This window comes from Poecilia formosa, unplaced genomic scaffold (assembly GCF_000485575.1).
Source record: "Poecilia formosa unplaced genomic scaffold, Poecilia_formosa-5.1.2 Scaffold46, whole genome shotgun sequence".
Taxonomy (NCBI): Eukaryota; Metazoa; Chordata; class Actinopteri; order Cyprinodontiformes; family Poeciliidae; genus Poecilia; species Poecilia formosa.
In genome coordinates, this window is record NW_006799985.1 from 647555 (window position 1) to 669113 (window position 21559).

Consider the following 21559-nt stretch of genomic DNA (forward strand, 5'->3'; position numbering starts at 1 on the left):
TAATTTTGAATTAAAATTTATATTTAAGGATTTTTTTTTAATGGCTTAGGATGAAACTAACATTTACTGACAGAGCATCTATTTCTATCAGATTTCTCCGTGCTATCCTCTCTCTGTTTTTAAATTGAGCTTGCTACAAATAAAAACTGAACGGTGTTTGTAAATAGAACAAATAAATTTGTACTTGCATAAATGCTTTAACGATATATTTTCGCATACATCTCGTAGATCTTTTGTTAGTGGGCGCCACTGATAAATTAAAACATTTAAATGAGAAGCTGCGTTTGACCGTCACCTTTCCAGCAGATGGCGCTAATTCTGCGGTTGCAACACAGTCATTTAATTCCGGAGGCGAAGAAGACGTGCGGCGGAAGAAAATGCGCGGCCATCAGAGGTAAACAAGGACAGCTCAGACATGTCGATTGTTTTTGTCCCAAAGAAGCTCCGAGGGAAGGCAAAAATCAACCAAGAAACAATACAGAGAGTAAGAAACGACGCTGACGAAGCTGATAAAGCATCAGCAAGGATTCATTTTACTTCCTGCTTAGTCTGAAAAGCTGATTCATAGCTAACGGTAGCGATATATTGGCCAGTTAAATGTGACTATTTTATCTCTCCTGTGTTTTTCTCTGCTGTAGCTACTGGATGAAAACGACCAGCTGATAAGATGCATCACCGAGTACATGCAGAAAGGACGCGCTGTGGAGTGTGTGCAGTAAGTTAAAACAGCCTGCTGATGATGTTCATGATCCTGAAGCTCTGACTTTATCTCTATGCCAGTTCAATATTGAAATACTTGAACGGATTATGTTTAATGCATATTACATATAAAATTTGCTCGATCTGTAAATTGCACAACAGGCTCAGCAGATAGACAAACAAAGCTCGTCTAGAAACAAGAGGTCTCACTTTAACATAAAGTGTGTCTGTTATATATTTTGGTTAAAATATATTAATTCTTCATTCAGTAAATTTACTCAAAGTGCGTAGGTTAAAACTAGCGATACTTCATACCAATATTACAAAGGTATAGTGTAGTAAACCCCCCTAAAGGACCACCCCACTACCACCACCACCACAAAAGGTTATTTAAGTTAATGTAACTAGTTATTACCCACCGCTGTTTTTAACCAGACAGATTAATTTAGGGATTTTGTTGGCATCAGGTCAGTTTTCTTTGGGTCCCATTTAAAAACTACAGGGATATTCTAATTTCAACGATGTTTTTCAGATTCTGAAAAACATAGTTGAAATTCTGAAAGGTCAATTGTAAGGCTTTGAGAATATCAGACTATTTTGGAGTTATAAATCACTCTGTTATTGCAGAATCAGATGCTAACTTTAGCCTGGTGGTTCTGCAACATACAGAATGTGATTTCCAAACAGTTTATTCTACTTGTGCAGACATAAAAATAGGATTTTTAAGGCTGCATCCAAGACAGAACTTGTCTTAGTCTAAAAAAAAGTCTTACAATTACTCTTTAAGGTTTCCTACATCAGAACCTGTTTTCTTTATGCTTTCAATAGTGTTGTTAACTGAACTATATGTAATGCAGTGAAGGAACCAGTCTTAAAATGGCTTTTGTTTTCACAAATTAAATGCAATACATGGGTTTTTTTTTTTAAAATCTAACTGTATTTTAAAGATTAAACAGGTATAAAATGACCAGCTTAAGCTTGATCCCTTCAAGTGGATCTGATTTTCAGCTGCAGCAGATTGTAGTTATTAAAAACAGGGAAATAGCCCTTCAGTAAATCTGGTCTGTTCTGCATGTGAAACAGGTACCAACAGATCCTGCACCGCAACATTGTCTATCTGGCTACCATAGCTGACGCCAGTCCTGATGACACTCCACCCATCACAAGTGTAAGGAGAAGAAACTGAATGCTTATTAAGAGTGAAACAGTGAGAGCTTATTATCCTCAACTCTGCTCTTTGTTCCCAGTGTTCACCCAGCGACGCGTCAACACCTGCTCTTAATGGACACGAAGAGACGCGGTGACTGTGGGAGGACAGTTCTCACGTCAGAGGACTTTTATAGTGAAATAAAAATTAACTTTATTCATTCCAGTATGTGTGCAATAAAGACCATTTTAAAGTTGTTTCCAGATGTGTTTCCAATTATTCCACATAAATGTGGAATAATTGGCTGACTTTTAACCTATAAGAACAATGCTTTGCATTTCGAATTGCTAATTTTTTATTCGTTTTTTGCATTGCTGGTACACTGTGGAAAAGAAAAAAAAAAATCAGTTGCCAGCTCAAAAGAACAATAAGCAACATAAGCCAAGCAGTCCCCCTTCATCTCGTCTTTCAGGGTAACATGTTTTTATTATTTTTCTCCATCTTTTTGTAGAAGCCACTAGTAAACCATTTGTACACAGCTGAGAAGCTAACAGTTACAGTCCAAGGTCTGTAAAGATGTCTTTTAAAAAAAAAAGGCTGCAACAGTTAGGGAGATAACACAGACAAAAAGCAACAAACCCTATATGTTGATTGTGCAAAGCACATTAACTATAAAAAGATATATATTTATATGTATATACAACAAACTATTCTCTGTAAACATGTTAAGTATGTTAGTTATCTGAAAACATGGTGTCATTTCATAAATACAGGCAACATTGGCATCCGCAAACATCACAAAAAGAACATTCTGGGCCTTTAAATGCAGCCCACTGCCATAAAACCAAGGGAACAAGGGCTGTAAAGGAAACGAAACCCCTTTTCACACAATGTTTTAGTGTTTAGCATGGTATATTTGGTAACCTTTGTAGATCAATGGTGTAGTTATGACTGTAGGAAAGAAATGTGCTTGTTCACATACAGGGAGGTGGAAAATAATCATGTAATGTCTAAAATACTAACATACAGTTTATGGTATAACATGTAATACAAAAATAAGATTAATACTGTTGATACTTGTACACAAAAATATCTCAAAGAAAACATTAGGTTTGTGGGAGTTAGTGTTTTATTTTTTCTTTTAATTTCTGAGCAAAAGGGGGAGAAAAAAAAAACGCCAATTGGAGAGGAGGAAATAAACTTCATGTTCGTCAATAAGCACGCCTCCTCAGCACCATTCGTCCTCTGAACAACGCTTTGGTTGGAAAATAATCTGCAAGTGCTATCAATACCAACATGGCACACAGATACAGCTATAACTCTGAACTCTGGTCAGTTGATGTAAAAGTAGTGTATTTCTCTCAAATTCCACCTCTGCAGTGGCTTACTTTATTTATGCTGAGCCTGCTCAAAGCCTCTTGATAAAAAGAACTAAATATTTATATTTCAACTTCAGTATTTTACAAGCTATGAAACAGTAAGATGCTAGCTGTACTCAGTCATCTTGCATGAGATTTGGCAGTTACAGCTATGTAGACACAGTATACTTATTATGGGCAGAAATGAGAGCATTCCAAGCCCTTGCCCTCTCGTAATCCTCTCCCCTCTAGTCTCTCTCTCTCACACACACACGCACACACACATGCGCGCGCGCGCACGCATACACACACGCAGCTGCAGAAGCAAGTGGGTGACGGCCGTGCACGTCTCCAGCTCTTGTCTGAGGACAGAGAAACAACCACTAGACTAACTGCTGCCAGAATGACACATGCACCGTTCAAAGTGTAAAAGATGGCAGTTCAGAAAACATCAAAATACGTCTTTCTCTTCTTTTAATGTGGAGATGTTTGACATGGAAAAATATAAATACAAAAATGTTGAGCCAGTGTGTGTACTTAACGTCGCCTCTGAGGCTTACAAATCTTCCAATTCAGTGGGTGTGGAGTGTAATGACTGGAGCTGCAGATCCTCGGCGGCACGTTACTTTGGACTCGTTCGATCAGTACTGGTGAAGGTAGGAGGGCCGATGCTCGTGTTTGAGGGGGAAGGATTTGAAGCCCTTGGTCATGGGTTTGTGTTGTTGCTGCTGCTGCTGCTGCTGCTGCTGCTGTTGGGTGAAGGGAAAACCAGAGGAGATCCCGGCGGAGGCGGAGCAGTCGCCGGCGGTCGACCACACGGGCGACTGCAGCATCTGCATGGAGTCGCTCCACTGGGAGGAAGGAGGCAGGTTCATCTGGTACAAGGAAGAGCTGGGATTGGGCATGGTGTGGGTGTGGGTGGTGTGCTGCCACGGCGCTTTTGGGGGCCAGGTTTTAGTTTTGCTGTCCTGCGGGGCAGAGAGTACGAATGAGTCACGATTCGAGAAGAGAGGTCAGGACGAAGGTTTGTGTCACTTTCAACCTGGAAATAGAAAAATGTTTGGCTTGTTACCTGGTTATCGTCACCAATGTGATGGAGAGGAGGTGACGGCAGGGTGCACACCTCTGGCTCACCACAGCTGTGTTTCCTAAAGAAAGACAAAGGAGAAGACATCACAAATTAAATCGATTTTTCATTCAAATTCATGATTTCAATCTTGTACCGTTCAGTTTGTCCATCTCCGTTTTAAAAAGTAGTTATTGACTGATTATCAGTGAAAAATCTCACCTCCTTTGTTTAACCGCTGCTACGAGGTCCGGCCCGGAAAACATGGAGAACAGGCTGTCCCCATTGGCTGATGAAGTCTCGTCACTGGAGCTGGCCGAGTCTCCCTGATTGGCTGACCAGCTGCTGTTTACGGCCTCCCTGAGAAAGCACCCGCAGTGTTTTCATTACGATCCTATAATAACGTGGAGATCTGATACGCAGGACCTGCTACAACCAAGTTAAAGATATTTAAGAGTAGTGTAATCATTTAATAAATGACGTTTCTGTGAAAGACGACAGAGCAGTTATTTACCTCTAGGTTGTTTTCCTGGATTAGTGTGTAAGCAGAATGGCGTCTCACTTGTAGGTGGAATTAAACGACAACAACCGCGATTAATGTGGCAAATGCCTCATGGTGTCAGTTGTATTAGGAATTTAATTAAAAACACTGACAAACATTACTGTGAAAGATGATGAACCGCTGGTTTAAATAACTCATGGCCTGCATTGCACCTAAATGTTTATAAGAGTCTTGTTGTAATCCAGGTACATTTATAGCAGTATTTACATTTTGCTCTGTTGATTTATTATCAGTGAATTGATAATTAAATCACGCCGAGTCAATACCTGTGACTTGTTTCCATCCATTTTTAATCAACTAAGGTTTTCATGTAAAAATTCTGTATTTCTACAGACTCAATTTTCTTCATATCTGTTTAGCAGGTTTTAATCCAAAGGCTTTGCAATTCATTCAGTTGTAACTTTGCAACATTATGAGTTTTAATATTTTAACCTTCTGAGTGGTGACAGTAGAATCTAATTGGTTTTTTATAGCAATTTCCATGAGCATCATAGTCAGAGCTCAGGACAAATTTACTCCTGTGAGGACTGGCAGCTGTTTTAAATGTTTTCTAATCATTTTTCTCACTACAGAATGATGGAATTTAAATCGTTTTAACATTGAGTTTAATTTAAAAATACTTCATTCATCCCAAAAGGTAATTAAATGCTTTTGTGACAAATATCTTCAAACAGTCATTGTAGATGGCAATGCTGTGGTAGCAGTCAGTCCTGCAATCTGAAGAGGCCTCTGACTGAAGACTGTTGCTGTATTACAGTCTTATGATGTCTAGGCTGAGACAATATTTCACAGTAACATGTCCTGGATGACACCATCTGCTGCCCACCTCATTTGCTTTTGCTGCTCCTCTTTAAGTCTTTACAATTTTTTCAAAGCAGGAAGTCAATAATATGGCGGATGTGCTTTGTACATGCCTACCCCTCACTGAAGTACTCTGGGTGGGACCAGGTTCTGTGTTGCTCATCAGGCATCGGCCAGTTGCTGCGCGTGTTGCTCGGGCGACGGATGTGCTGCACCTGCCTTTTCTGCTGCATGGCTTGACTGACGCCGGCAACGTAACGTGCAAACTCTGGGTCAGAGCCAACTGCATGGAGGGAGAGAGAGAGAGAGGAGGGTGGGTGGGTGTGTGTGTGTGTGTGGGGGGGAGGAATAAACTCATGAGAGTTTCTGACGCCCTCAGCTTTTCTCTTTCATACCCCGGAGCTCAATCCATTTAAGCCAGACTGTCTACGATGGCAGAAAAATCACAATAGCCATAAGTCAACTCTGCACAGTAGGCTTCGACTGCAATCAAAAGAGTCTGCTGCGCTGTAAATAGAAACTGACAAGCCCAGCTCTGCACATAACCTCAATTTCTCATCTCATCCAGATGATGCAGCTGCTTGGCTAGATTATTCAAATTGGGATGGCGCATAATTACGTACGACATGGTTACTAAATGGTTTTAAACAGCTTTTGTTGGTGATTATCTCGCCTTTTGTTCCTAATGTTCTCCTGTCTGCCCGTCCTGTTTTGTTTATGTAATTGGATCTCTGCAAACTAATTTTCTTTTATGAGCCAAGAAAGACTTCAGATGAAAAAACTTTTTAAGCCGATTAGTAAAACACCCAGAGCAAGCATTCAGGAGTTTCAGCTCAAGGCGAACACAAACCTTCTGAACATTGTTCTCCTGGTGCAACAGACCCCCAACATTTCATTTGTCTGCGTCTTTATGCCACAATCAACAGGCTTTGTCCTCTGGACCGATGTTAGCATCAAGAGTGAGTTGGTTCAATAATGGAGCCTGAACCAAAAGCTATGGTTTTTGTTCTAGTTGGACATGTTTGTGATTTAGAGCAACATAAAGCAGTCAACAGAAGACGGCTGAGCCAACACTCACTTTTTATTTATTTTAAGGTGAACTATTCATAAGAGACTTGACAATATCTCTTATTACTGTGGTATACAGACCAATTAATGGAAAGTTAAGTGGAAGGACAAAGTGTAGAAACTTTTGCAGTCGCACTCTTCTTTCAATCGCAGCAAGGCTGCGGGTGTTCTTGTTGATTGTGCAGCGTTTTTCTGCCATACTTTCTCCTTCCACTAGACTTTCCACTAAACACGGAATCACTCTGATTAGCACAGACTTGTTGGCGTTTACACTCCTGGTGGACGGACATTATGACTATTTCCTGTAGAACTGTCAGGTCGGGCTTGTTAGGTGAGGGGCTGGGCTTTGCTTGGGTTGCTAGGCAAAGAGCCAGGCTCTGCTGGGGTTGCTAGGTGAAGGGCAGAGCCTGCTGATTTGTGACATTGCATTCTGGAGGTTTTTTAAACTGCTTGCTTTCCAGTTACCAAAAACCATTAACTTAAGCCAAAAACCAATTGGGTGTTTTTTTTTGTTTTTTGTTTTCTTTAAGAGCAGTAGAGACCAAAATGGTCATGCAAAAACATGCTAAATGTAAAACCTGCGTAACACGTCCCCTATAATTTTTTGTGATGCTCAAACTTCCAGACGGTAGATGGTAGCTCGTGGCCTTACCTGCTGGGTCAAAGGGCATCGTGTCTCCCAGGACTCCAAACATCCCCTCACTCTGGTCCCTGTTGGGCCAAGTATTGTTGCGGGGCCCCTGTGGCTTCTGACCCAGCATGGCCGAGATAACGGTCTCCATGTAGGTGCTGTCCAGGCCCAGACTGTACAGGTCTGAACTCAGGTCAGACAGCCCTGGGGACCCCCACTGGCTGATGGGACCTAAGGGGGACAGTCCTGCTGGGGGGCCTTGTGCTGCAGGCTGTTGCCCTGAGGTGCCAAGCCATTTGTTTGGCACCCTTTGCTGTGGTAGAACCTGTGGTGGGGTCTGCTGGGGTGGCAGCTGGGAAGGAGAAGCCTGCTGCTGGGTGATGGGCTGCAGGAGGTGCTGGTAGAACTGCAGGGCAGGGGGGGAGGGCTGCTGAGGCGGAGGAGGCTGCTGCTGCTGCTGCTGGGATGGGGGCGGCTGGGTTTGAGGCTGAGTCTGTTGCTTCTGCACCGACGGAGGCGGCTGAGTTAGGGAGTTAGACGGCGTCTGTAGAGCAGTGTAGGAAATGGACTGGGAAGCGGGTGGGTGGCCACTCGGCGGCTTCAGCTCCGCAGGGTTAGCGGAGGCCACAGAGTTCCTCCTCTTCACCAGGGGTGACGCCTGCTGGGATTTGCCCATGTTGAATCCTGAGAGAAAGTCGATGACGTCTTGCATCTCTTGGTCAGTGGGAAGGTTCTTCCCCTGGTCATCAGATACCGAGCCATTAGCCAACTGGTTTTGCTGGGTGGCGTCAGGCGTGCTGGACAAGCCGCCCATCTGCAGAATACTCTGTACCCTCCCGTCGTTGTGCCCGAGGCCCTTGGCCTTGTCGTCGGAGCTACTGGTCGAAAGCATGCTGCGGGATGGAGTGCTGGGGATGGAATAGCTGCCTCCGCTGTTGGAGCTAGATGAGACCTTCTTGGCAAACTTGGAAGTCAGTTTAGATATCGTTTTTGGCAAGCCACTGGAGGTTTTGGAGCTGGTACCCGTAGGCATGTCCGCCTGGCCACCGTATTCTGGGCTTTCACGCTGCAGCTGGATCTGAATGGTCGGCAAGGCCTGCTCCCTTTTTCAGAGAAACACAAAGTGTTATCGACAAATGAGAAGAAAGAAAAATAACTCTTGGTTCAACGTCCTCTTACTTTCTCTCTTTCCATCTGTTGATGTCAAACACGGCTGTGTAAAGCACATCTACCAGTCCGAGGGTCTTCTCTGGATCCAGGCTTCGCTGGAGCAGGGACATGGTGGCCGGGTCCTCCTTCAGACACCTGAGCAGAAACAAGAAAATGTGAACTCAACACGATATCCAAGACTGTACTGCACTAACCAGTTTGGTTTATTATCTGAAACCAAACTGTAACAGTGTTGACTAATGTTTAGTTACGTCTTTGTGTCCATCACTGACGATAAAAGACTTTAGTCTAGGGGTGTCCAAACTTTTTGTCACATTGACAAAAATCGTCAAGTTATAAAAACCTGCAAGCCAAAAAAAAATGTTTTTTTCCTTCTTAATAAAATAAGCCGCAGTACTTAAATTTTTACAAAACATAATGAAAAACCATTTGGTCTATTCAGAAGAAACAAAACCAGGATTGAGGTCACTCTGTCTTGAAAATGCTTCCTGTATTTATCCAAGTTTAGCTAATTTATTAAAAGCAGATTTAGCAGGAGAAAGTAATAAACCTGGTTGTTTGAAGATGAATGCAGTATTTTCTATTATATGATGTTTATACGTTTTACATCCCTGCTTCAGTCCCTTCTTCCCCACAGACGATCATAAGCAGACACTGAAAGACTATTTCAAAGTGACATTAATTTAATCCAAACCCAAAACGAACCATTTCGGACACATATAAACATTGTGTTCGTAGCCAAATGTATGTTAAAAGATCTCAAAAGCTGTGGTTTTTAATCAACGCTGCCTTAATCTTACGGCTTAGAAAATGTGTTGGTAGACCCACCATGTTGAAGGAACCTGGACCACCACCTTGGATCCCTCCAGAGTGATGTGGGGAGCGTAGGCCTCCTTATTCTCAATCTGAGCCGTGTCAACAACCACCTGTTGAGGCAGAAAAACAAAACACCTCAATCAGCTTCTAACAGTTGAAAACAACTTCTCTTAACTATGCAGTAGCTGGACAGTATACAACGACAACATATAACCCGTTTTAGATTTGTCCGGCATTCGTTCACCAGCGAGAGGCAGGTCAAGGTGAGGAAGCCGAATGCTTTTAATCAGACAGCGTCAAAGCGGCACGTCCTCCTGCTAGTGTGAGCAAATCTGTCCACAAGTTCTCTGAGAGTGGCCTTGGCTCCTCGAAACCCATGGAAACTGGGTCACAGAGAGGGAGGGAAGTAGGGAGGAGTCCATTTCCTGGATTACAGGAAATGACTCCATTGTTTTTCGTCAGAGCAGGTGTATCCTTAAAAAACCCACTTGGAGTTTTTTTTATTCTTTTGTTTTTTTTTTTTAACCAAAAAGAGCCACACAGATAAACAAATAATGTCAGTATGACATGTCAAATAAATCCAAGAGAGATTACAGAGAGTGAGGGGAATATATATTGTATCCAGAAGAATATAGGACGCGTTAAAGTCTGTTTTAATGTCAAATCTGCCCTTTTTGTGTTTTTCTGTTAGTTTCCATTGTTTGATTTTATATTGTTGTACTCCTGTAAGGCATCTTTGAGTACTTAGAAAAGCTCTATACAAATAAAATGTATTATTATTAGATTTTATCCATCCATTTATATATAACTTCATATACTTTTTGAACAATGTAACACATAGATATTCATATGTCAAAAAAAAAAAGTGTATATAGTTTCAAGAAATACAGCGTTAAAAGAAAAAAAAAAAGGCACTCTACTACTCTGCACGGACTGACAAGTGTATGAGTAAATGCAGGTGTTTTATTGAGACTTTATTGTGTGTGTGTGCATGTGTGTGTCCATGCACGCAGCGGTATAGTCTATTTTCAGCTTAGAGACGATAGCCTCCGATTAGGGGCTAATGCAAGACGCTCATTCATCATCTAAGGACTGTTTTACAGTTCTAACTGAGGTGGGAGGGCTTGGTGGGAACACGCCGTTTTTTCCCTGTGTGGTCTAACATATAAACACGACGATGACCCAGCTTCATTTGGACTCCGTATTTTAAAGACAAAGGGCAAAGAAGCTTTGTTTGCAGACCCGTCCATACAAGCCTATCCTGCATTCAGATGATAAAAGAATGCTTCCTCTCTTATGTGTGTCTCTGTTGTTTGTTTACACCTCTAAGCCATTACAGAGGTCTGATCGTATCTGTTACTAATTTAAATGAAAACAAAGAGCAAGATGGGAAAAAAATGGCAAAGATTCAGCAACTATTTGCAGTTCAAAATAACACATTTGTCCCATTTACTTTCCACACGAGAACAATACAGCAGAGACTTAAAAGGCAACATGAAATGCATGACAAAGGTTTGCTTCTCACCAGACCAGCTTGGGCAAACAGCAGCTGGACAGCCGTCTTACAGGCTCCCCTCCAACTGGATGGGCAAACCTGATTGAGGACTTCTGTGACTGGAGACTCGTCCCTAGGGGTCATTCCGTTCTGTCCCAGCAGCTCTTTAATGAGCTGAAGCATTGTGTGCTGCAGACAAAACATGGATGGATGTTAACTAATGTCTGCTTTCAACATCTGATGATGACACACCAGAGATGATGATAAAAAAAAAATCAACTATAGGTATTCTTAAACAGTGGCACTTTGTCTGCTATTAGCAGAACTTTAAATAAAAAAGTGGTATTTGTTTGGTAAATATGAATGAAAGGTTCCTCTTGCAGTGTTTACCTCAGAAGTCCAAAGTTAGATATATAAATGTCTATATCTATAAGATATAGATATAGGCATTTATAGATATAGACATTTATCTGTATCTATATTCCAGCTCCAAGTTTGAGATCTACTTACTAATTATTCTCAGTGACCAGGCTGAGTAAAAACCTAACAGGACTCAGTTCATTAGCCTTTATAGAGATGTTTCTTACTGTCCTGTCAGCAGGCTGAAAGGAGGACAGTATATTTTCCCCTAACTTCTAAAGAAAGACTGAAGTTTAGAAATATTCCTGTTGGATGAATATATGTTAGTGTGTGAACTAAAGGAGCAGCCTAATGCTGTTTTGACAAGCATTATTACTTGTAAACCAGTGCTAATGTTAGCTTCTTTGTAACCATCATTTTTGTAGTAGGAGTAATTTCAATTTTTTATAGTGAAACAAATACTGTATCTACATGAAAACAAAAAGGGGGCTGCATAGTACTGTGTCTTTAGTATTTAATAACATATACATTGTCAAAAGTGTGAATAATCATTGTTTTTGGCCACAAGTATCACCAAGATTCTTTTTCCTGCGGTGGTACGTGTTGTAACAAGTTTGAGAACCTCGATAGAGAGTGCATTGTTAAACACAGAAAACAACATTCCTTAAAACCTAAATTGACACATAAAACTAAAAATAGTTGACTGTGACAAAGAGGCACAATCCACTTTTTAAAGGTCAAACCCCTATTTTAGACGCTACCGTTTTCAGTTTGAGGTTCTCCGCTGCTGATTCGTTGAAGGAGACCCCTTTAAGGAAGTGAGAGCCAATCTGCACAGGGATGGTGGGAAGTTCACACTGGATGGGCTGGGAGGTGGTCTGCCTCCTGCCTGCCTGCTGAGCCTCAGCCTCACTGCAACAACCCTTCACAGAAAACAACCCAAACATGTTAACAAAACTCCACATTCAAACCTGAGCCCATATCTTCAAAACACTTTATTCAAACTACACGTTTGCAAAGACTGAACCCACCTGTAAGGCTGCCTCCACAGCTTTGGGGTTGAAATGAAAACCTGCCTTCAGTGCATACTCACTATGACCCAGGCTTTCTAGAGCTGCTTTGTAAGCCTTTGTGGACAGGAAACACAAGGAGCAGAGTAAATACAGCAATACTTTTAGCAAATAACTTGGAAAAAGGATGAGATTATTTCTTTCCGTAATTCAATTCAATAAGTGATACTATTTAAAATACAGATAAATTTCTTCTTTGGGAGTTTTATCACTGTGCATTTATCACTGTTACTTTTATATCTTAAAGCTAATAAAAAAAAAAAAAAAAACAAAATTAAGCTCATCAAAAGATTTGAATATTACAACAAATAAGACATATAAAAATGTTTTTTTTATATAAAATCATTACGGCTATTGGGAATAAATGCTGCAGTCCAAACTGTGCTGTAACCAAGCATATTCATGGAACGTTAAGTGGAAGTAACAAAAAAAAAAAGTGGTGCAAAAAAGTAAAAAACTACGATGGATAACTGCTACCCTGAGAGGCTACCATTAATAAAAATAAAAAAAATCCCTTACTACTCTTATGCAATATTTACATTTTCTGTGAAACTTAATTTGGAGTTTCACAGAAACTCAAAATTTTCAATGACAATTTTGAGTTTTTCCAATTGAAGCTAAAAATCGTTTAAACAAAAAATATATACATTTGGAATATGTTACTCTGTGTGCAAAGGGTCAATACAACACAATTTCCACATTCTTACACATCCTCCAAAATGAACTTTTGGATGATGTGCCAGTTTAACAGCAGCCGTTTTAAAAAAGTAAGGTTAGGTTTGATGAACATGTTGAAAGCATACTTGTAATGCGCTGTCAATCTTCATGTTGAGCTCCTTCAACTGGTGTTCGGGGATGGTGGTGTTGTTGGAGCAGAAGAGCTGCTGAACCTGGAGGCCAGCCAGGCAGCCGTCCCGGCCCCGTTCCCTCAGCCTCGCTGTGGCCTGAACACATAACAGCAAACAGCTCAACAAACTCACTAGAGAGAAAAAACAAAACAAAAAAAAGAGCTCAACTATGTTTAACTTCAGTTCACTATAAATTGTTTTATAACACTGTTTAAATCTTGTTAGTTACAACATTAAAAAACAGGCAGGATATTTTTTAGAGTGATTTAGAATATTTTAGAGTGATTTAGCTTATATGCCATCACTCTATATGCAGTTCTTGTTTCCTCTAGGGCCAGCACTCAGCATGCCAGGGTTTAACAGATCAATCAACCTACTACTCTCCTCTTTGCCTCTCTGTATACAACAACACCCAAAAGGGAGCCAGAGAGACTGATTAGCCTGAGGATTAGTTGGGTCCTTTTACAGAACAGGCTCCCTTACATGGATTTGAATTAGAGGGGCGCAGTCAAAGCAACACAGGTTCACCCACGCACGCGTGAGCACACACTCACACACTGCAGCCCGGAAAATAGGAAATAGGAAATAGTGGCTGGAAATCACACGGTTAGCATTTATCAGGAATGTGTAACAAGCTGAATTTTCACCTCACACTGACAAACCCAATATTTTTTTTCCCAGTCCAGACGTGGAAAAACTCCTGGGGCTAGTGGCTGCATACCTCAGCTGCACCTTTCCATGAGCGAGAGGCTTCTTCCAGCTCCGTTAGAGGCCCGAGGTCGGAGGTTTGGGAGCGGGAGTTGACGCAGCGCTCTTGAGCCTGTGCAAGAGCCTCTGCCAGGCAGTTCTGGGCCACTGGCTGGACCTTTTGCAACGCTTGTGAAAGAAACTGGAAATGGACCTGCATCACTGTGACGAAGCACCGACCCAGCACCTGGACAGACACGGAAGCCATTTCAGTTACAACACATCACCAGGAAAATCTGTCTTACAAAACCAGGCTGTTGAAATTAAACAACATGGACGTCACTGGGAGAATTGTTAAGTTGAGTGAATGGTTGGCAAGCCAAAGACCAGGCCTGCGACTAAAGATTATTTTAGTAATTGATTATTTTATTGGATATTCTGACAAGCAATCAGATAAGAAAAATGTGTATATTCTGCACATTTTTCATTTAACCACTTAAGCTTGCAGATGCAAATACAGTAATTCAATTCCTTTTTTTAAATAGCAAAATAAACATTTTATTGGCTAAAAGGCAACAACGTATCATTCTTTTAGTGAACTCCTGATCATCATTATAGTGTAGGGTTAATCTATTGATTAATTTTTTTCTATTAACCAATTAATAAACTAATTAAACAATGAATAAAAATCAGGTGAAGCTAAAACTATGCGATTCTACACAAAGACTTTTTTTCTTAAATGCAAGATGTATATTTTGTGTAGTTTTAGAGTCTGTATACTCCAGTTAATCCATTTCTAAATTAATTCACAATTATTTCAACAATTAACACATCACAAGCAATTCAATTCGTAACTCAGCCTTATTTCTGACTATTTAGTAACTCGTGACAATAATTGTAAATAACATTTTTAGTTTTACAATTTGGCTACAGCCGTTTTTCATTCGCAATAGTGAGCCGATTGCTTTTTGTAACATTTATAAACAAGTGTTGCAACAGTTCGGCACCGTTAAACTGCTGAATCAACTCTCTCATCTGCCTACATTTGTAGCCACATGACTGTCAGCAGACTGTCATGTGGCTAATCTGTTTAATGATAAGAGTATGAATCATTCAGAAGCATGTCTTCCTCTTACAACCTAATCAGCTCAAGTTTATTTAGGAGATAGTGATGCTTTTTTCCTGTCTTACCATACAATGCCCGTCAAAAGTGTTTGTGCCTCTTGTCTTCACAATTTGTCACGGTACAAACACAAACTGGTCAAACGGTTTGAGATATTATGGCAGACAGAAACATTTCAAACATATTTTCCAACCAAAAAACTAAAGAGTGTTTTGGGGACTTTTAATCAGCCTGCTTTAGTCTGAATAAAAATATTAAGATCCAAGAGGTCTCACAGACTACAGGTGAACAAACGGCATCATGACGATAAATGAACAGCAGCTTGGACTAGAAGAAAGAAGTTGAACTCATCCGAAGCAGCAAGAAGCTTTAAATATCTCAAACACTATTCAGTCCATCATATGAAAAGGCAAACCTACCAGGATCATGGGGTATGGCAAATCTGGAATATATTGGTGCAAATTTACAAATTTTGCACTTTACAAATCTAACAGTTATAAAAGAGCTCCAAAAAGAAAGCCATCGTTGGAAGAAACCCATAAGAAATCATGTTTATAGGGAACATAAGGGATGATTTTCATCAGCAGGGTCAGGGAAGCTGTTGGTGTGCGCAAAAAAAAAAGACTGGGACAAAAATTCAGCTTGTAACATATCAACTACAATGCATCAGCCAGAACTACAACAAAATAGTTCACATTGAGCTATTTTCTGACTTAAAAAGTCTTGGAAAATAAAGCTTGCACTGGTGTTCAAAGATATTCCCCATCTAATTTGACTCAGATTGAGGTATTTTGCAAAGAAGAGTGAGTAAAAATGTTAGCAACCAAGTATGCAAAGCTGGTAGAGACAGCTCTACCAAGTACTGACTCAGATGGAATAGAAAAGCACCCCACACTTTTGTATTTGGAACTGAACAAATATGAAAAACCATCTATGCGTTTCCTTCCGGTTCACAATCATTTTTGTGAGGTATTTATAATTTTTGCTGAGGTATATAGTAAATCCCAATAAAGCACATTGAAGTTTGTGGTTGTAAAGTGACACACACACACACACACACAAGAGTGAGCACTTCTGCAAGGCATTAGGATGTTTTTCTCTGGGGCAAAGGTTTTGGGAAAGCCCCTTCAATCTGAGGCCATGACCATGTGGTCAAGTTGAAACGCACGCTTTCAGAATAAAGGTTTCCTGCACAAAAAGACTGTCTTTGTACTTAACTTTGAGGTCAACCATGAGCTGCAAAACACACAAATCATCAGAATGCAATACTTTTTTTTTAGATTTTTAAAGCAAGAGAGATGATCTGTTGTTTTTTACTGTCATTAAAAATCCCCTACAGTGCTCTTCACAGTTCCTTTTCTCAATTTTAGCTGTACATCATCCTGGAATTACCAATCCCAAATTGCGCGTTTGTGCACGGAGAGAATAGTTCTGCCTTGTTTGCTGGTTAGCGGGAGAGAAACGGGACACCACAGGGCCCACCATGGTCACAGGGTTTTCTTTTTTCAGGTACTTGCTGAAAATATCTCAAGAGATTTGCTGAGTTGTGAGGACGGAAATATGCTGTCGCGTTCTGACAGCGGGCAGAAACAACAGGACGCAGCCACTTTTCGGTCCTCAGCGCCACACTTCATGGGAACCACTGTGCCGTGTAAATAAGGGGAGGCGTAAAATTCCACATGTTGGAAGTTTCATTGTTATCGTAACAAAACACGCTTACGGATCCATTACAGATGGTGGAATTCGCTGCCTCATTTGTTTCGTCTTTTTATCCTAACAAGAGTATTTCAGTGGTTGATCAGCCATCAGGAAATTGTCAGGCCATAAACAAAACAAAACAAAATATCTCCGAAGTAAAAAATGGTGAGGCGTACCAACATAGGGATGCTTTTGAAGCATGTGCAATCTTACTTGCATGCTTTTCTATGCTTTTAGCATTTAAAAATGAATGTTAAAAATATATATCTTTGGCCAGAAGATGGCACTTGATCACATCATGAACTGAAAAGATTTTATATTTTATCCTCTGAGGATAATAACTCTTGGCAACAATTGACTTAGATTTGACAGGATTGCCCAAAACAAAGAAGGATCCTTAAATCAAAAGAAAAAGAAAGAAGAAGAAGAAAGCAAGCAATGCTGAAAATCAATCTGAACTGTTTTTGTGAGATATATACCAGAGGACACACTCAGACAGATGATGAGGCTTTAGGCTGATATCACAGAGGCCAACATATCCTAAATAGGATAAAAATACACAAACACACACTCTCAGATCAAAAACTAGTGTGAAAGCCTACAATAACCGAGCAAGTAGAAAAAAAAATGAGGACATGGCCTCAGCACAGATAATGGATAACACATGTTATTGGCTGTGCAGTATCTTACAGTCATGGAAAATATGAGAAATAAGGAGTGCAGCAGAGCCAAGCCGCTGTTGGCCCCTACTGCAACCAAACAAGGCCACTCATGAATCCATCACTTTAAGACTTCCATTTTCTGAGCACACCTGCACTATCAGAACACCAAATCTAAGGGGGTAATGTTCCTGAGATCCAGATTGCTGATAGGAAGTTTTATAATAACCAGATGTCTGCTTGGTGGGTTTCGACTGCCGTCTGATTTGTTGGGGGAGGAAATAAAAAGGCTCTCTACCATAGTTGGTCAATGTAAACAGTCCTGCTGTGCTTTTTGTTGCCTTTTCGGCTCTTATTTCATGTTAGCAGCTTTAGACCCATCTTCAAATTACTATTTATTGTAGCGATTAGAAAAGAGTTGTTGCTAACTGCTGCTCTGATCTGATAGGCTGAGGTACTGGGTCTGTGTATTAGAAACAATCATTGCAATCAGACAGATCTTTACCTATAGCAGTTTCAAGTTGCAGGTCTTGATCAATTAAGGTGTCCCTCAAGATTCTGTTTTGGGACCCTTGTTGTTTCTATATGCATTCTCCTTCTTCAGCACATTTTTAGAACTTTTATACGTTATAATACGCTTTAAATCTGACCTTTTTGTTTTCTTTTATTCCAAATAAAAGTGCTAAGATTATCAAAAATGGGACGCCTGAAAATCTTCAACTAAAACAAAAGAACATTTGTTCAAACACCAGACGCAATGAAACACTTGCTCCTTTAGTGTATGCTATATCTTCCGAAACCTTGGGGTATAATCTGAGTGTCGTATGCGAGATGTCCCTCGTTAATCTACGATTCTCTAAGAAGATAAAAAAAAACAGGATGAAAAAATTTGAGCTCCAGTTTCATGGTGATAACAGAAAGTTATTACATGTCCAGATTTTATCAAGACTTCATTAGGCAGATTCATCATTTATGTGCCTACATAAAACATCCCTGGAGTACCTAAATGCTGTTCAAAGAGCCTCTATCTGGTTTTTGATATCAAGTCACAAAGGTTTTCATGTCACATAGCTTCTATCTGACAGGAAAGTTACAATGGCTTTAGAGTACAGCATAAGTTAGGATTTTTATTTTATTTTTTTTACTGTGCTCTAAATGAACAAGCAGTCAGCAACAGCAGCTCCATGACTGTAGAATTAGGAAAATCTCTGAACTTCCCAATCTATTCGTTGGTATTTTAATGAAAAAAAAAAAAGGCTATGTAAGACCCAACAGCTTCCACTTAATCTGAAGAAAGAAGAAAAATCTTCTATTTTTCCTGGTTTACACTGGGGTAAACAAGTAAGCTCAGAAATGCTACGGCACCAATCTGTGTACCAAGTATGTTTGCACTTATTTAAAGGCCTGTTTCAGTTTATAAAATGTTGCACGCAGCAACTTATTAATGAATGTGTTCCTCAGTAAATGTTTCAGTATTAGTCAATGGAAATTACACCCTGCTGGGTCCCTCTCTATAAACAGGTTTGATCTTTAAATTAAGAACACCGTGTTATGGTGAAGGCAGTAACACTGTGAAAAAAGATGTCAGAAGCTGTAGACTAATATGCCTGCCCATGGGGATGAGTGAATGTTTTGTAGATGTCATAATGCCTCTCTGGTTGTGTCTGCCTTTGGTTTTATTTCTGTGCTTTAAACTTACAAGTTTCTCAAACAGACCCTAAAAAGAAGGACCTTTTCATGCATATTTGGCAGCAGTGTCCCCTCTGAGCTGCCAGAGAACCACATTCTTTTTATGGAATAGAAGGAGGCAAGAAAAGAGAAGAAAGAAAGTAGGAGACATGAGCAAAAGAAGGAAAGAAAGAGGGAAAAGCTTCACATACCACAACTCCCCAAACTCAACAATCTATTTGGTTCGTTTAGACGACCTCACAGTCTGTCCAGCTACCAGACCACATTCCATAAACGAGCAACGCACAAACTTGCATTATACCCTGCATTGAGTTAGTGGCACATGATGTGTAAACTACTTTATTCAACATGCATGTGTTTTTATAAAACAAAAAACTGGACAAAAGACTGAACGGTGACTGTTGGTTAAAAATGACTCATCACAAAACCACAGAGTTCAGTAATATTCACTGTGACAAGCTTCTTTCTTTGGAGCTACACCAAAAATGCCAACTGCCTTTCCATCCACTGTTCTTGTTTACATGTTTAAAATAAGTTTACATTTACTAGCATAATATTATTGTATGTACAGAGTGGTTTCCACAAAGGTTTTTATGACCAATAGCGGAGCCATCCATCTGTGCTGAAACAAATGTGCCATTAATGCCAGGGTCCAGAAACCAAGAGCAAGTTCCAAGTCATGCGGTCTAAACTTTCACAGACTTGGCCTTCCTCTAATATTTATCTGTGCATATTCACGACCACAGAGAGTCAGATTAACTGACTGCGGTGCAGAAGTGTTTCCTGTTTTGGGCTCAGCCACATCCACAGAAGTTCTGCAGTCCCTCACCGGTGTTGGCTGCTGCTGCACACCCGTTGGCTGCTAAGTCATAGTTTTGTTTAAAGATCCTTCATCATGAAGGAGACAATTACAACACATCCCTCATAATTTTGTTCTGCATAATTTTTTTTTTTTTTTTTTTGTTTTGTTTAAAGATCCTTCATCATGAAGGAGACAATTACAACACATCCCTCATAATTTTGTTCTGCATAATGTTTTTTTTTTTAGCAATGCAGACTTAGTGCCATTCTCATTTTGTGGCTTTTGCAGACTAGATGGAGAAATATTACTACAGACCTACAGCCTTGGCTCAGCCAGTAGCCATACAGAGAGCCAAAAGCACCACAATTTAAAACAGAATCCTTAAATAGTTATGTGATAACTTAAATACCCTTTGAAATAAATATGATGAATACTTTAATGTATTCGTATAATGTGGAAATCAGTTCAAATTTGAACAGTGTGCTAAAAATATAATCATTTGAATCCTTATTTAAACATTTCAGGGTCTTCATCAAAGTTAGTGGGTGTGGCTAATACTGAGAGCAGGTGATTGCAGTTGAGTTGCTGTGCAAATTCATCAATCAAATGTGAATCTATTTAACATTTAGCACAAGCTATCGTGACATGTCAAATTATTTCAAGATCGACTTTAGCACATGAGATATGACATCACACTACAGAAATAAGTAAGGCTTTTAAGGCTTTAAAACATCGGTTTGTGTCAATCTATTTATCTCACTGAAATGAGTTACTTCTCATTAATAACCTAATTTATTGAACGGGTCTATACAAGAAATTGACAAATGATTTACTGGTTGGATTGTGGCACTTTCAAACATTGATGCAAGATAAAAGCCTTAAAGGTTGGAATTAAATACAGTCATGTGTTTTTTGAGTATTAATCAGAAAGTAAAATTAGATTTATGTACCTTAACTTAAGATGCATCAATCCAAAGAATTAAATTGTTCAGACTGAATTCTATTTTGGTTTTTGGAGAGTTTTCCTTGTTTTTAGTGGTGTCTTAGTTTAAAATAAAATCCCTCCTGGCTTCCGGACTTGGGTCACCCTGCGAATCCACTTATGTTTTCCCATCACAACAGTTTAATCTGTCGGACTGAATCTCACACGTCACCAGCATGCCTTAAAATTTCCTTTAAGCACAGGATAAACCAACAGGCAGTGTGGGTGTGGTGCCCACATAAAAACAGACAGACTTTACTAAACAGGCTCTACGTAAAATACTTTTTTAAACCATGTCACAAAAAAAGATTACTAGCAAGACGTGAACTTCAAATTTGACTTCCTGAAGCATAAGCAACTTGGTAAATGCTTTAAGCTTTTCAATCATTTAGTCCAGATGTTTTGCTGGGGCCCCTCTAAGACTGATGTTGTAAACTATAATGACCCCACGCTCAAGGCTTGACAGTGTCAACATAAGTTGTCCAACCTGACTTCATGAACCCAGTGACCTGAGCTTAAAGTGGGTTGAACATAACCGAGATCTACAACAAAAGAGCAAACAGGGGATTTCAGGAGAATTTCCTCCTGATATGAGAGCAGCCCCCGCTAAGAGTGAAATGTAAAAATATATCTATACTTGGATCAATCTTTTACAGATACTGTTAGAAATTGTAAAAATAAATAAATAAATAAAAAACATATGTGCATTACATTTGAACCTCTGTTTTTGAATTTTACTGAAAGTTGTAGCAAGTTATTTATTCTCCTGTTGAGTAATCCTCATGCAGTATTTCACGGCCTGCACATCATCATCAAATAAGACTGCAG

At 39.9% G+C, this 21559-nt stretch overlaps 2 protein-coding genes across 3 annotated transcripts in view; one reads left to right on the forward strand and one right to left on the reverse strand.

The window, feature by feature from the left end:
- The first annotated feature begins 330 nt into the window (after positions 1–330).
- Positions 331–2104, forward strand: ss18l2 (ss18, like 2). The gene is made up of 4 exons (XM_007552133.2): positions 331–484; positions 639–715; positions 1783–1867; positions 1947–2104. Exons 1-4 carry the CDS (start codon positions 416–418, stop codon positions 2001–2003), a joined length of 288 nt encoding a protein of 95 aa, XP_007552195.1. The 5' UTR covers positions 331–415; the 3' UTR covers positions 2004–2104.
- Positions 2105–2307: 203 nt separating this feature from the next.
- The window catches only part of garre1 (granule associated Rac and RHOG effector 1), a 33509-nt gene continuing 14257 nt past the window's right edge, over positions 2308–21559 (reverse strand). For both annotated transcript variants that reach the window (XM_007552134.2, XM_016671543.1), the window contains 12 exons: positions 13813–14025; positions 13047–13187; positions 12205–12300; positions 11935–12096; positions 10844–11002; positions 9331–9428; positions 8512–8637; positions 7354–8435; positions 5751–5916; positions 4493–4630; positions 4277–4352; positions 2308–4172 (listed from right to left, as the gene is read on the reverse strand). In XM_007552134.2, the coding sequence (XP_007552196.1) occupies positions 3846–4172; positions 4277–4352; positions 4493–4630; positions 5751–5916; positions 7354–8435; positions 8512–8637; positions 9331–9428; positions 10844–11002; positions 11935–12096; positions 12205–12300; positions 13047–13187; positions 13813–14025 (2784 nt within the window). In that variant the 3' untranslated portion in view covers positions 2308–3845. The remainder of the gene's footprint in view (positions 4173–4276; positions 4353–4492; positions 4631–5750; positions 5917–7353; positions 8436–8511; positions 8638–9330; positions 9429–10843; positions 11003–11934; positions 12097–12204; positions 12301–13046; positions 13188–13812; positions 14026–21559) is intronic.